This window comes from Oppia nitens, unplaced genomic scaffold (assembly GCF_028296485.1).
Source record: "Oppia nitens isolate AA-2021 unplaced genomic scaffold, nextdenovo-longstitch-racon4-pilon3 scaffold6_pilon_pilon_pilon, whole genome shotgun sequence".
NCBI classification, from domain to species: Eukaryota; Metazoa; Arthropoda; class Arachnida; order Sarcoptiformes; family Oppiidae; genus Oppia; species Oppia nitens.
Window position 1 is genome coordinate 207,774 of NW_026533250.1, and position 16,309 is coordinate 224,082.

At 26.4% G+C, this 16,309-nt stretch overlaps 3 protein-coding genes across 3 annotated transcripts; all 3 read right to left on the reverse strand.

Annotated features, from left to right (window-relative positions):
- Positions 1–5,386: 5,386 nt before the first annotated feature.
- Positions 5,387–8,121, reverse strand: LOC128962327 (solute carrier organic anion transporter family member 74D-like; the record flags this gene model as incomplete). The annotated part of the gene is made up of 9 exons (XM_054308702.1): positions 7,465–8,121; positions 7,260–7,346; positions 6,937–7,188; positions 6,672–6,836; positions 6,375–6,567; positions 6,134–6,305; positions 5,896–6,053; positions 5,702–5,766; positions 5,387–5,622 (listed from the first exon to the last, which is right to left on the reverse strand). Coding segments are annotated over exons 1-9 (1,971 nt in total), but the record flags the coding sequence as incomplete, so codon positions are not given.
- A 1,021-nt stretch (positions 8,122–9,142) lies between these two features.
- On the reverse strand, positions 9,143–11,726 carry LOC128962328 (solute carrier organic anion transporter family member 2A1-like). The gene is made up of 9 exons (XM_054308703.1): positions 11,022–11,726; positions 10,863–10,949; positions 10,569–10,787; positions 10,305–10,469; positions 10,055–10,247; positions 9,840–9,996; positions 9,591–9,748; positions 9,461–9,525; positions 9,143–9,399 (listed from the first exon to the last, which is right to left on the reverse strand). Exons 1-9 carry the CDS (start codon positions 11,638–11,640, stop codon positions 9,143–9,145), a joined length of 1,920 nt encoding a protein of 639 aa, XP_054164678.1. The 5' UTR covers positions 11,641–11,726.
- Positions 11,727–12,789: 1,063 nt separating this feature from the next.
- On the reverse strand, positions 12,790–15,317 carry LOC128962329 (solute carrier organic anion transporter family member 2A1-like). Its single transcript, XM_054308704.1, has 9 exons — positions 14,711–15,317; positions 14,555–14,641; positions 14,243–14,464; positions 14,007–14,171; positions 13,742–13,934; positions 13,532–13,688; positions 13,291–13,448; positions 13,144–13,208; positions 12,790–13,070 (listed from the first exon to the last, which is right to left on the reverse strand). Exons 1-9 carry the CDS (start codon positions 15,210–15,212, stop codon positions 12,790–12,792), a joined length of 1,830 nt encoding a protein of 609 aa, XP_054164679.1. The 5' UTR covers positions 15,213–15,317.
- Between the last annotated feature and the right edge of the window lie 992 nt (positions 15,318–16,309).

Sequence of the window (16,309 nt, forward strand, 5' to 3'; positions counted from 1 at the left end):
TGCACCCTATTGGTCCTTTACCTTACATTGTATCACATACTCACACATTATTATATAACTGAGTCCAAGCTCTAGCTCGAGAAGTCACCCAATGTATTGCATAGAGTAAAGACTTGCATACATTTAATACTAGGTTCCGAGTTAGGCCCAACATAATACTTATTGTAATAATTGTGTTTAATATTAATAAACAATTTTAAGTAATAAGTATTTGTGATAATTTAATTACAACTTTGTTCACTGACTCCCACACTCATCGTTCCGGCATTTCCGTCCTTACAATATATAACTTTACATAATTTTATAGCAATAAATTTTTCGGGTTTTTTAATTATGCCTATATAAAACAATAGATGACAGAACATGTCAACATGAAAATTTTTCAATGTATATATTATTATTGATACAGTATAATCAATATACAATATTCTTAAATCTAATATAAACCTAAATCTAACCTAAATTTAAACCTAATTTTAGTAACTAGCGCGCTACCGCGTGCCATCCACTTAACTTAACCCAAACTAACTAAACCTAATATTTAAGTGAATTTACTAGTAATTTATTAGACTGTTTAATACTATTTACTAATAGTCTATATGAATCTTAACTATACTGTATTATGCTAATTTAGCAACATAATCTATTGATGAACCGCATAATTGGTCCCTTTTACAATATGAGTTATACTAACAAAACTGCTTATACGGATTTATATAGTATAATGTAGATCAGCCAATTATTCAGTAATTTACAACTACTGTAATATAATTTAATACTATTTATTACAGTTTATAATCATAGTATATAATCAATTACTATTTAGGATTAATTACAAAAAATAACTTCAATGTATTTAATTATTCAATTATTGTTGTTATTTATCATTTTACAGATGAATTTACATTATTTATTTAAACCAATGATAAAATATATAATTATAATTACTATATAATAATATCATATCAATAATATATAATATCAAATAGTTGTAGTTATTTATTTGGTATAATTATTGTTTCTTTAATAACTAATTACTTCATTGATATTTTAATTAGTATATTATTACTGTAATGTTAAAAATAGTTTTAAAAATAATCAGTTCACGAACTCATGAAAGAGTATGTATCTGAATTCTATATGTCCGTCTGTCCGCATTTGATTGAATTTTGAAATTTTGACTTCAGATTTGGATTAAGCATCAAAAATAAGTTATAGCGGATCAGCAGAAAAATTTTGATATCTCTTCAGGAACATAGATAAAATGGCGGTCAAACTTAAAAAAATGAAAATAAATTTTAAAGTTTAAATTTGAATAAAACATTAAAAATAAGATATAGAGGATTAGTATAAAATTTATTTATATTTTTGGAATATTTATCAAATTTAATGTTTAATTCTTAGACTTTGTATTAGATTTGGTTTATTTTATACAGAATTATTTGATACACCACATGATTAACGTTTAGTTTATTTTGTTATGCTGAATTAATTGATACCACACATGACTATAGTTGAGTTTATTTTGTCATACTAATTTAACTGTAGTCATAGTGATTTAACTTAATTTTTAATTTTTTACTTTAGATGATATAAATTTTTGGAATTAAATTATTTATAATTATATTTTATAAAAAATATTAATACACTAATATAAACAGTATGATTACAATTTAATTAGTTTCTAGCGTTTTATTTATAAATTATATTTATATATATATATATATATATATATAATAGTAAATGTAATTTTATTTTATTTTGATAAACTATTACATGAATCAATAATTATAATTATTAAATTAAAAAATTAACTATAAGTGGGTAGTAGTTTATTTTGAAAAATATTATGTATTTTCAAAACATGTATCTAATATACAATAATTATATTTGAATATTATTATTAAAAGTCTTTGTTTTATATTGAGTAAATTATTTATATATTAATAATAATTTAATAAATATTAWTTTAAAATTAAGTTGTTTATAGATTAATAATTTATATTTCAATTGTATTTTAACATTTATATCTTATATTATAAATTAATATATCATATTTGTTATAAATTTATAAACGTAATAATTACTTATATTTTTGATGTAAATTATAATATTTACTATTTATTTATAGATAAAAATGTTTAGTACTGACAATTATACTGATATACGACCGGCCATTGAAAGCTGTGAATCAATTCTAAACCGATTTTATTTAATATTATATGAAAACTTAGATAACTATATTAGTAGACAACTAAATAAAATGCGATTAATTATAGTATTGATAACACAATTAATAGCATTGATATTTAGTCTAAAATTTGCCGCAACAGCTATTGTCAATCAAGTATTTAAATTATTTTATTTTTGTTAATAGTTTTTTTATAAATAAGTTTTTATTATTTTTATTTTCAAACCCCCACCCCCTCTCTTACTCATCTAATTAAGCAATGGATATGTGACCTATTGGGTGATCCGACCTATACGTTAGCCAATCATACATTAGCGTCGTTAGCCTTTTCATTGGGCAGTTTGGCCGTATTTATTACATGTTGTTTAAACAATTATTATGAATGGACACACCGATGGTATTTAGTGGACATTATTGTTAAAATCAAATACAAAATGTTTGAATATCCACTAAAACAGTCATCAATGAAACAGTTTGCATTGATGGGCAACTTATTGCTAATTGTTATAAAAAAATTAATTTGGATAACATCTATAATATCAATTAGTTTCTTATTATATGCCTACTATTTAGCACTGGTAACTGATTTTCATACCTACTCAACCAATTGGTGGTGGTGGTGGTGGTTGGTTAGATTTATTATAGCTAATTTCATACATTGTATAACAATAATAAGAGCCTATGCCGGAGGATTTACATGTTTTGCTATTTGGTTAGGTTTTGTCCGGTTTAGTCGTTTTAAATATAATGAATTAAACGATAAAATTTCAAATTTTATTTTTAAATCAAACAAATGGCATAAAATATATCCGCGACGTCTAATCAAATTAATTATAACACACAATGGTTTTACAAAAATTGTTATGAAATTTAATAATTATTTCCGATGTCTGGTATTTATCATATATTTTTTATTAACACCAMTTGTATTGCTTTGTATTTACGGTACATTTCATAGAGAGTCTATACCTATGGCTAAAGTAGTTTTTACTTTTTTAACAATATTTGTTATTTCATTTATACAATTTATTTATATTATGAATACATGGATCAGCCGATCAGCGCATTTACCATTAAATCTATTGTATAGTTATTTAGCTAAACATCAGACACTATCTATACGTTTAAAATTTAAAATACTTATATATATTGAGCGWCTGTCGGGTCCGACAATTGGTATCTATTGTTATGATTTGTTTCCAATTAATAGTTTAGAAGTGTTTCGATACTATTATATTTGCGGTCAATTGTTTTTTATTTTAATAAGATTTATTTAATTTTATAATACATTAATTACTACATCATTATAATAAATAATATAATAATTAAGTTAATTTATTCATATAGTAAAATACATTACAGATTTTTGTAATCAATCATAACTACATGTATATTTAATCAATAATAATTGTATTAAAAATTTTTATAATAATAATTTAATTGTCATCATAATATTATTAATTAAAATTAATATTATACGAGTTTAAAATTGTATTACATTAAAATGTTGTTATTATTTTTGTATTTTAGTTTATAATTTTAAATTGACTTTGTTTTGCCATTTGAATGTACATTATATTTAAGTTTTTTAAAAATAAAACAATTGTTAAATCTTTATAAAATTATATTTATTTTTACTATTAAATATTATACATTAAAGTATAATTATATATTTTATTTATAATTGTAATTTGTTATACAAATATTCATATAAACTGATCATGCTAATAAGTAATAATAATCTGTACTGTTAATTATTTTATCTATTTAAATCTATTATTTTTATGTTTTATTAATAATATGATATTAAAACATAAAAATAATTTTTAAGCTCATAAGTGATAAATAATAATCATAAACACTATTTTATTATAAATTAAAAACTATTTCTCTATTTTCATAATTTTCTTCTATAAAATAAAAATAAAAATATATAATATAATTTTAATATTTATTTAGATTAATTAGTTTATTCAATACAATTATAAATATTGTAATTATAATTGCAATTAATTATTAATAATAATTTATTGTAGAATTTTCAAAGTTATAATGTTCAAAATATAATAAAAAATATTTATTTTTATATATTCACGAACTCCTGAAAGGAGTACATATCTGAATTCTATAAGTTTGTCTGTCGGTCTGTCGGTCTGTCGGTCTGTCGGTCTGTCGGTCTGTCGGTCTGTCGGTCTGTCGGTCTGTCGGTCTGTCGGTCTGTCGGTCTGTCGGTCTGTCGGTCTGTCGGTCTGTCGGTCTGTCGGTCTGTCGGTCTGTCGGTCTGTCGGTCTGTCGGTCTGTCGGTCTGTCGGTCTGTCGGTCTGTCGGTCTGTCGGTCTATCGGTCTGTCGGTCTGTCGGTCTGTCGGTCTGTCGGTCTGTCGGTCTGTCGGTCTGTCGGTCTGTCGGTCTGTCGGTCTGTCGGTCTGTCGGTCTGTCGGTCTGTCGGTCTGTCGGTCTGTCATAAGTAAAATGAATGGATTTATAATTGCAAAGACTAAAAATTGCAAATCAATTGTTTCCAAAAATTTAGCTGTTTTTGTGTTTTTTATAACCTGATTGAAGTGTTTATCATATTTCAAGACTAATCTCCAAATTTATATTTTGATTTAATAATAAAAACAAATAGTTTGCAATCTAAAAATGTTTTGTAAACTATAGTTTAATTTACTTCATTTCATTTGGTATATTATTAATATATTATAATATTATTTAATCTATGATTGACTATAAAGTATTAAAGTTAAAAATAAGTACAGTATATATATGAATATATTAATTAATTCTAAAATGATATTTGTTTATAGATTTTTAAAAAATTAATACTATTTTGTTGTTTGTAGTCATTGTCTACATTATCTTATATTTTCTATATTTGTATTATTATAACCTTTAATGAATTATTAATATTTTACATATATGTAAGTTTTAGTTTATTTATTTTATACATAGTTCATATTAAATTTAAGAAAAAATTAAATTTAATAATATATAAATATTAAATATTCTTTTAGCTTTATATAACTTGTATTATAATATTTAAAAAAAACTTATTTTTAAATATTATTATTATTATTCATATTTGTACTTTATCTAATTAATAAATAAAATATATATATAGATAAATATATAATTTTAATTATATAAATTATTTTAATTATTTATTTTCTAATTTTTTAGTTTTATCACTATTTTGTTGTTCATCTTCTTCTTCATCATCGTATAAATGTTTGATACGCGACGACAATATAATGACAATCAAATCAAATATAAAACCAATGAGTATGAGTCCTACAGTTGTGCCCAACAATCGGTTTTTAAGTTTTTCCGAGTCATAGATCTGACAGTTACCGGTTTGACCACATTTAGTCTCCCATACCATACAAGCGGAATTGGCTATCGCTCCGTAAACCATTGGGTACGGTATGAAAACTAAACCGATTAATCAACAAAAACAAATTGTATTAAATAATATATATTTTATTAGTAAATGWAAAAAACTACAAATTACCAAATAGGCTGTAAAATGTCCCTGAAACTGCCCAGGCAAAACTTTTATCAACAGGGTCAACGATCCTATTATATAATAATATGAATATTTATTTTTTTTTTGAATTCATTCATTAATTTTTTTATTTATTCAATACAATAAGTAAAATCATATTAATTAGAAAATATATTGACAAAATATGGTACTTTGCATACCTGAGTCCAATAAACATGTTGCCAATACTGGCAATCCTACCAATAATATGGGCTACGCTAAATACTGTGAGATAAATTTCAAAATTGCTGCCACAATTGGCATCACAGTAACCATCAGTAGCCTCACCGCCAATACATTCACACCCAGAATATAGCTTCTGTATATATATAAAGTTAATTCATATCAATATATATATATATCTATTTAATATTATAATTATCAACTGTTAAAACTAACTTTTGACGAGTTTGTCATTTTGATCAATGAATCTGATGGACATCCGGCAAAACACGGGGAAAAATAATTGGTATAGTTATCGGGTCCACATATAGGATGAAATGTTTGACCAGTACAGGCACAGTTAGACAAACAACTTGAGTAGTTAGTGTTGCCAATATAATTTATAGTACTAAGCAAATCAAAAAAAATATATATATTATTTTCAATTGGGATTTACCGTATAGTTTTTGAAAGTTACCTGGTTGATCCTGGCAGTGCTGAATACTGTGTTTGTGGGCACCCTAACCACATTGCAGCTAAATAGCCTACTGAACCAAATAGCTCAACAAATGTCACATATGTCGTAAGTACTCCGGGACCGGGAGTCAGAAATGTTATGATCGCTCCGCCGAGTATTATACCGATTACCGACGGTACTATACCCACCAAACCTGTGTATTAATTTGTTGTTAAAAAGTTAATAAATACTGTATATTTATAATTCAAAATTTTTAAAAATCAAAATAATATTAATATTGTTTTATAAATTGCAAACCTGATACTAGATTAGCCATAGAGGCTGACTTTTTATACATTGACTCAATATATTTTCCTTTAAATGTACCAAAACCGGCCACACCAAAAATACGGATACCGCCACCGATGGTTACGCACAAAAATATTGGATTTTTCATTAATCGTAATATCCTTTTGAGGACACCTATGTGTGTGTTTGTGTGAAATGATATTAACTGATTTAAAAATATCTCTAATTTGATATTGTAGTATTTATGGTTTTTTTTAATTAAAAATATTTATACCCATTTCCAAAAGTTGTTTTTCTTTTAATGTTTTAGCTTGCTGTTTTTGTTTAACATTATCATTATGAATTTGTTTTTGTTTATTATTATCCTCATGATTATCATTTGATGTAATATTTTGTGTTTGTAGTTCAGCCGGGAACATGAACATTGGCAAACATGTTATTATAAGCGCAAAACCAATCACAATAAACCCTACCCACCAAGCGCCCACCCAACGGGGATCTTTTAAATCAGTAATACCCGTATCATCTAGATGAGTTATAATAAAATATTATAATATTATAATATACTGTATTATCAGTTTAATACTCAAGGCATACAAAAAGGATTTTCATAGACCAGTAGTACCAGAGATGATAGTAGTTTAGCACTGGCAGGTCCTAACATACGCAATGCTATCAGTAATGCTGTAATCAATATTTAAATTAGTTTTTCGGTTATTTAGTCTCCAACTATATATATATATATATATAATAATAATAAATAAATAATAATAATACAATAATAAATAAATAATAATAATACCAAAATAAATAGGTGATTCCTTTTTTTTGACACTGTCGTCGATAAACGGTATACCAATAATATAGTAGGTAGTACTGCCCAAACCAATAAAGAAAGTGGATAACCATAAAAACAGTACCGGTACAAAAGCAACCTCATTAGTTGCACCGGTACTTCCAACATTGTGATCACATTTGGTACCGTTAATCATGTCATCTAAAGCATCGCAAAACTCTACAACACTGGACTTATTAGTATCACTATTGATTGTGTGCTTTTGGGAAAATCCCGATCCATATACAAAGTACGGTAGTGTTCCGATAAAACATCCCGCAGCCATGATTAGCGTTGCGTAACCTATGAACCGGGGTCTGTGAAGTCGGTGAGCATAATAACCGATAAATGGTCGGAATATAAGACCAGCAAAGTCATCGCCGGTCAAAATAAATCCCATAACCAGACTAGATATGCCGTATCGACGCTCCAATGTGGTCAGGGAGGCAACCATATAGGTATATGGTGCGCCCATAATGATACCCAACAATCCAAATATGAATATAAATACTTTCGGTGTGGCCCACGATTGTACAGATTTTGGACGCCATGAGCCTAAACCACACAAACGGTTATCAGCAAGTGATTCAACACTTGCATAAATAGCCATAATTGTAAATTTTAGTTTTTTAATTTAAATAAATATTGATTAATAGTTATATTATTATTATTTGAAAACAATTTTTGTTAAACATTCTATAATTATATTTATATAATTATATAATTTTTTTCAAATGAAATACTTTTTATTTTGCAGTAAATTTAAATGCTTAGCTTATATGACATATTGACAAATTTGTTTACATTTCATATCATTTAGTATATAATCAATGAACATATATTGAATTAAATTGAAAATTGAATGATACAAATGTATTTACCGATAATGTATCGATGATAATAATTATTTATTATTTTATCTCATTTATTGCACATTTTTATAATATAAATAAATATTGTATTTAATTAGTGTTACTGAATGGTACGACCAAGGACTTTAATTATGTATCACATGTCATATAATTATATGCTAATTGATAAATGATTGATTTTTTTATTTAAAATATTTTTTTATTGTTAAGTGCATTGTTAGCTACTGTTAGTTATTGTTAGGTACACTTATAAAAATAACTTTATTATTTTATATTTACTTTTTTCTCATTTTTTATGAATGAAAATTTAATTGTATATATTACCTACTAAATATAATATAAAATTTTTTATTAATTATAAAATAGTAAAAGTAAATATATTTTTATTATTATTAAACATTAACTAAAATGAACTTTAAATTATTACATTTGTAAGCAATGTGTTTTTTGAAGTATGATTTCAAATTATTTAATTTTTTAATGACAACTATCTGCTTAATGTTTACAAATCATTTTATAATAATGTAAACTAATAAAAAAATTAATAGATTAATAGAAAAAGATAAGTAAATATTTTAAATATTTATAATAAAATTTATATAATGTTAATCACGTGTTTGTTTCAAATTAATTTTTTATAAGAAAATTTCATAAATAAACAAAATAAAAATTCTCGGAATATATTTTTTTGTATAACTTATTGTTAATCAACGAAAAAAAATATTTATAATCAATATATTTATGTATATATTTTATATCTATTTAAATGCTAATTATTTTTCTTTTGTTTTGTCACAATCTTCATCATTGTTGTCATCGTAGAGATTCTTGATCTTCGACGACAATATGACAACCAATATGTCAAACACAGAGCCGATTACTATGAATATTAGCGTTAGGCCCAGCAATCGGTTACGAAATTTATCGGAATCATAGACCAGACAATTACCGGTTTTACCGCATTTTTGCTCCCATATCATACACGCACTGTTAGTCACAGCACCGTATATTAGTAGATTCGGTATGAATGCTAATAATAACAGTCAATGTTAATAAAAATAGATATAAAATATTTAAACAATATATAATACCTAACAAACTATATAAAGCACCGCTAATACCAATAGCAAGACTTTTATCATAACTTTCAACGATTCTGTTATTATAAATATTTTAATTTTTAATATTATCAATAATAATAATAATAATTAATTTGCTAACCTGAATGATATGATAGAATTTCCTGTTCTGGCTAACTGTCCAATTAGTCCACTAATGCTCGTAAGAGTGACAAAAATTTCAAAATTATTGCCACATTTTGTGTCACAATAGCCCTCAGTAGCTGTTCCGCCCTCCAGACAACTGCACATTGAGTATTGCTATTATTAATAATATAAATATATAAATAAATAAGACAAACAGTATATGTAATAATAATAATAGTTGTCATCCCATTCCTTTAAAACTAACATTAGGTCCCGTATCGGATTTGATTAGTGATTCGGGTGCGCACCCGGCATAGCACGGGGAATAATAATTGGTAATATTATCGGGACCACAGATAGGATGAAACAGTTGCTCTGAACAGCCACAGTTGGAGTTGCACTGTGATTGAACATCCATTCCCCTAATTAAATATTAGTAAATATACTATAAGTTTTAATAAATTATACTAATCGTCTCACAAAATGTTTATGGGTAGTGATGCAAACTGTGATGTCGGACATCCCAGAAAAAGACCCGAAAAAAACCCAACTGAGCCCAATATCTCGACAATCAGGACAAACATTGTCAATACACGTGGACCGGGCTGTAGGCATGTTAATATTACACCACCAAATAGTATACCTACAGCTTGCGGTAGTATACCAACTATACCTGTTTTTGTGTGTAAAATATTAGATATAGTTAATTACTAATTTTCATTTTTTATACCTGATATAAAATTGGCAGTGGATGCTGATTTTTTATATTGAGATTCAATATATTTTGATTTGAATGWTACGTAACCGAGTACACCAAATAGTCGGGCACATGAACCCAATACATAGCACAGGTATATAGGATTTGTCATTAAATTTGTAACCCGTTTGACAACACCTAAACATAATACAATTTAAACTATAACTATAAAATATTTCTATATTTTTTAATATAATAGTTGTAAATTTTTAATTATTTTTAAAGTAATATTTATACCCAATTGATTGACTTTCTCTTTAATAGCATTACTATTTTGTAGTAATGTTTGATTATTTTTATTCAAAAAATTATTGATTTGATTTTGTGGTTTAAGATCAGCTGGAAATAAAAGCAACGGAAAACTTGTAATGATTAGGGCAGTGCCCAACACTAGAAAGCCAATCCACCAGGCACCCACCCATCGGGGATCCTTTAAATCCTTAATACCGGAGTCGACTACATATTAATTTTTAAGTAAAACTCTAATTAATTTATTTTTAAAAAAAATTAATTTTTTTTAATCTAAATTACTCAATGGATTTTCGTAATAACGCAATACAAATGATGATAACATGAATGAAATGGTGGGACCAAACAAACGAAAACATGTAAGAAAGCCTATCAAATGAAATATTATAAATGATAGTATAGGTGCTCAGTATATATATAATGATAATAATAAATGATTACTCATAGCGATTGGTGAGTTTTTTTTCTTGACAATATCGTCAACAAATGGTATGCCTAATGTCCAATAAAAAGCAGAGCTCAGACCTATGAGGAAAGTGGCGAACCAAAGACATATGACCGGTATTAAAGAGGCATTGGTTTGTTTGCTATTATCGCATGTATTTTCTAGTAAACTATTTAATAAACAAAACTCTCCAGTTTTATTAGCACCGGTAGAATTGTCAAATGAAGCGCCCAACAGGTGTACTCCAGGACCGTATAGCCAATATGGTAAGGTAGCCAAAAAGCATCCCATTGCCGATATCAGTTGTCCCAATCCAAGCACACGCGGCCGATGCATACGGTGCGCGAAATAGCCAATAATCGGCCGGAATATAAGTGCGGCCACATCAGCGGCTATGAGTATGATACCAGTTACGACACTGTTAAAGGCATATCGGCGTTCAAATGTGGTCAGAGAGGCCATCATATAGACATAGGGTGTTCCGTTCACGAGAGCCACTGCACTGTAAAAAAATATAAACACTCGTGTGTTGGCCCACTTTTGCAAACATTTTGGACGCCATGAGCCCAAACCACATCCTAATGGTTTCTCATCTCCATTGCTGTAGATTGCCATTAAATTTGCTAATAACCGACAGTTTTTTATATTAAAAATATTTTTTTATTTAGTATTAGATATTTTGCATTTTCTTCAAAAAAGTATTAAACAACAAAAATTAAAATGCAATAAAAATAATACAAATATTAATTATTAAATATTTATTTGATTGATTGCCAATAAATCTATTTTATATTATTACTTGAACTTGAATTACTATAACAAATACAAGATATACAGTGCTATCAAATATGTGTGTTTAATCAGATGCTATTAATATTTATTAGTTAAATTTTATTAAAAATTATTAAATTAAAAAAATATATTTCTATATTTAAAAAAAATTATAAAGTTTCTAAAATAAAATTTAAATCAATATAAACATAATTTTTTTTAATTACATAATATTGACATCAATGATTACCCATAACTTAAGTATCTAAGAGGACAGTTATTTTTTATACTAATACAAATGTTTCACATTCAGCACTTTACATATAACCTTTTTTTGTCTATTTTTATGGCTATGAGATAACTTATAATGTTTAGCTAATAATAAATATTACAATGAATTGCATTATTAAATAATTAGAATAAAGTGCTTTAAATTAATATATAATATCTAAATAATGTTTATTAATTTCAATACTTTATGATTAAATTTAAATATTAAATATCAATTTATTTACTAAATGTTAACTTTAAAAATAAACAATGATAACTGATAGTCTTATATTTTGATTTTTGGATATTTAAATTATTGCATTTGTATAAAGCAATGTGTTTTTTACAAGTTTTAGACAAATTACATGACAACTGTCTGCTTTATATTTACTAATTTGATTGTATTATATTATATGATAAGCCTATAAAAAATTGATTTATTTATTTTAATTGCAAAATATTTTTTAAAAATGTTTATAACAAGAGTTAGATAAGAAATTATTTATTATGAATTTGTGTTAAAGTTTTTTTATTACTTATTAAAAAAATAAGACAATTAACTAAATAAACTAAAAAAATCTTGGAATTATTGTTTTGAATAACATATAATTCATGAATAATATAAATATTTTCTTACAAACATTATTTGTAAAAACAATTTTTATTTATTTTTTTCTGTAAATATTTTTAGTTTATATTAATATATACAAAAAATATTTAGATTTAATTATTATTATTATTAGTTTTCTTTGATTTACTATTTGTATCACAATCTTCATTATCGTTGTCATCGTAGAGATTCTTGATTCTTGACGACAATATCACTACCAGTATATCAAACACAGAGCCCAGTAATATCATCGCTAGTGTTATACCCAGAAATCGGTTACGAAATTTGTCCGAATCATAGACCAGACAATTACCGGTTTTACCGCAGTTTTTCTCCCATACCATACACGCACTGTTCAAAATGGCACCAAAAACTAATGGATACGGTATAAATGCTAACAAAAAAAATAAGTGATAATTTATATAAGATTATAATATAAATTATTTTTATAAATAGCTAATTAATACCTAAAAGACTATACATAGATCCGGCGATACCAATAGCAAGACTTTTATCAAAAGTTTCAACAATTCTGTTATTATAAATGTTTTTTTTAGTAAATACATGTTTTTCTATATAATAATTATATTATTATAAATAATTAATTTGCTAACCTTAACGATATAATAGCATTTCCCGTTCTGGATAACTGGCCAATTAGGCCACCAATGCTTGTAAGTGTAACAAATATTTCAAAATTATTGCCACATTGGTTGTTGCAATAGCCATCAGTGGCTGAACCCCCTTCCAGACAACTGCACATTGAGTATTGCTATTAATGATAAATTATAAATTACCGGTAATATTAAGTTTTGAAAATAATAATTATGATTTCCTTTTTTTTCGACAACTAACATTAGGTCCCGATTCGGGTTTGATTAGTGATTCGGGTGCGCACCCGGCATAGCACGGGGAATAATAATTGGTAATATTATCGGGACCACAGATAGGATGAAACAGTTGCTCTGTACAGCCACAGTTGGAGTTGCACTGTGATTGAACATCCATTCCCCTAATTAAATATATTATAAATATATATTTTTCAACAAATTATTATTGTCTTACAAATTGTTTATGGGTAGTGATGCAAACTGTGATGTCGGACAGCCTAGAAAAAAACCAGCTAATATGCCTATTGGACCCAACATTTCCACAACCATAACAAATATAGTCAATATACGTGGACCGGGTTGAAAACATGTCAATATTACACCACCAAGTAATATGCCTGCTCCTGACGGCAATATACCAACAATACCTGTGTGTGTGTGTGACACCAAAAAAAATAAAAACAGATAAACCTATATTAAAGCTAATGATTTTTGTTTACCTGATACAAAATTGGCAGTGGATGCTGATTTTTTATATTGAGACTCAAGATATTTTGACTTGAATGTTATGTAACCGAGTACACCAAACAGTCGGGCACAGGTACCCAATACATAGCACAGGTATATAGGATTTATTAATAAATTTGTAACCCGTTTGACAACACCTATAAATTATTATTTAAAAAAAATACTTATAAAATATTGTTATATTTTACACTTTATACTAAATGGTTACCCAATTGATTGACTTTCTCTTTAATTTTATTACTTTCCAGTGTTGATAATTGCTTATCATTATTATGTACTGAATCTTTAACTTGTTTTTGTTGTTTGAGATCAGCCGGAAATAGAAACATTGGAATACTGGTTATGATTAGGGCTATGGCTAACACTAGAAACCCGATCCACCAGGCACCCACCCATCGGGGATCTTTTAAGTCCTTAATACCAGGGTCAACTATATATATATATAATAATAATAATTTAAGTGATAATCAAATTAGTTTTTGAGTACAATTTAATTAATTGTTTGTTTTTTTTTAATTACTCAATGGATTTTCATAATAACGCAACACTAATGAAGATAACATGAATGAAGTGGTCGGACCAAACAAACGAAAACACGTGAGGAAACCTATCAAATAAAAAATAGGCAGGTGCTCACAATAGGTAAATGTTATAAAAATAATAATTATTATTATACTCATAGCCATCGGCGAGTTTTTCTTTTCGATATTGTCGTCGACAAATGGTATGCCTATTGTCCAATAACAGGCAGAGCTCAGGCCTATTAGGAAAGTGGAGCTCACGAGACATAGGACGGGTATTATGGAAGTATTGATACCAGTGCTATCATTGCATGTGTTATCTGATAAACTATTCACTGAACAGAACTCTCCAGTTTTGTTAACACCGGTAGGATTGTCTACCGTTGCGCCCAACAGGTGTACTCCAGGACCATATATCCAATATGGTAAGGTAGCCACAACGCATCCCGTTGCCGATATCAACTGTGCCATTCCCAGCATACGTGGTCGATGTATGCGGTGCGCAAAATATCCCATAAATGGCCGAAATATTAGTCCGGCCACATCATCGGCTATGAGTATGAAACCGGTTACTATACTATTGAAAGCAAACCGGCGCTCAAATGTTGTCAAAGAGGCCATCACATAACTATATGGCGCTCCGTTAAGGATAGCCATTATACCGAAAAAAATTATGAAAACCCGTGTGTTGGCCCACTTTTGCAAACATTTTGGACGCCATGAGCCGATTCCACAAACTAACGGTTCATCATCGGTATCATTACTACTATAGATAGCCATTATATATATATTAAAAACTGGCAGTTTTTGTTATATATTAATTATATACTAAAAGAAGTAAAAATTATTTTGCACTAAATTTGTTACAATTATATCATTTTTTTTTGAAAAATATTTAACATTAGACATTCAAAAGAATTATTAAGAATAAGTGACATAAATATTAATAATTAAATATTTATTTCATTAATTAACAATTAATCTCTTTCATATCAAATAAATGTTTAGACATTTATAAAACATTTTTTTTTTAAAACTAAAAACACAATTTTTATTAATACTAAACATGAATTAATGTCACAAATTTATTAGATATGTCAAATATCATACAGTATGTGTAATACTGTATTAGTATGTAGGCTTAATCAGTTGATATTTATTAGTTATAATTTATAATAATTTATTAAGCTAATGTAAAATAAATTAAAAATATAAGAAAAAATTTATAAATAAAACACTGATTTTGTATTGTTTATGCTATATACAGTATATTTTTACACACTGTACTTATCACTACATAATGTATAGTAGTTTAAAATTATTTTTTAATTTTAAATAATGCTATTGTAAATTACCTTCAATTTTTGTTTAAAATTATACAGTATATATAAAAATAAATTATTATAAAAACTTTTATAAAACCGGTTTCGATTTCTAGTTATTAAACATTAATAAAAAGCAATATTTTATTTTTAAATAAATAATTTTATAATAATACAGTATTTTGTGTTAAAAAAATTCTTAGAAAATATTGAAGATTTATAAAGTATAATAGATATTAAAAAACAATTTTTACTGTTAATACTGTAATTAAGGTATAGATTTTTTTTGCAAAATATTATATAAACAATCAATTAATAAATATTGTATACAAACTGCTGTATAAATTATATATATATATATATATATATATATACAAAACATTATACACTCTCTAATAATAATACAATAAAATGTATAAATATTTACTGTAC

Excerpts from the sequence above, each read along its gene's own strand:
- LOC128962329 (XM_054308704.1), bottom strand. The coding sequence starts at position 15,212 with ATGGCTATCCTTAACGGAGCGCCATATAGTTATGTGATGGCCTCTTTG. Across the intron at positions 14,172-14,242 it reads AGAGAAAGTCAATCAATTGG|GTGTTGTCAAACGGGTTACA; the intron begins GTAACCATTTAG and ends AATAATTTATAG. Across the intron at positions 13,449-13,531 it reads AACCCGAATCGGGACCTAAT|CAATACTCAATGTGCAGTTG; the intron begins GTTAGTTGTCGA and ends TATCATTAATAG.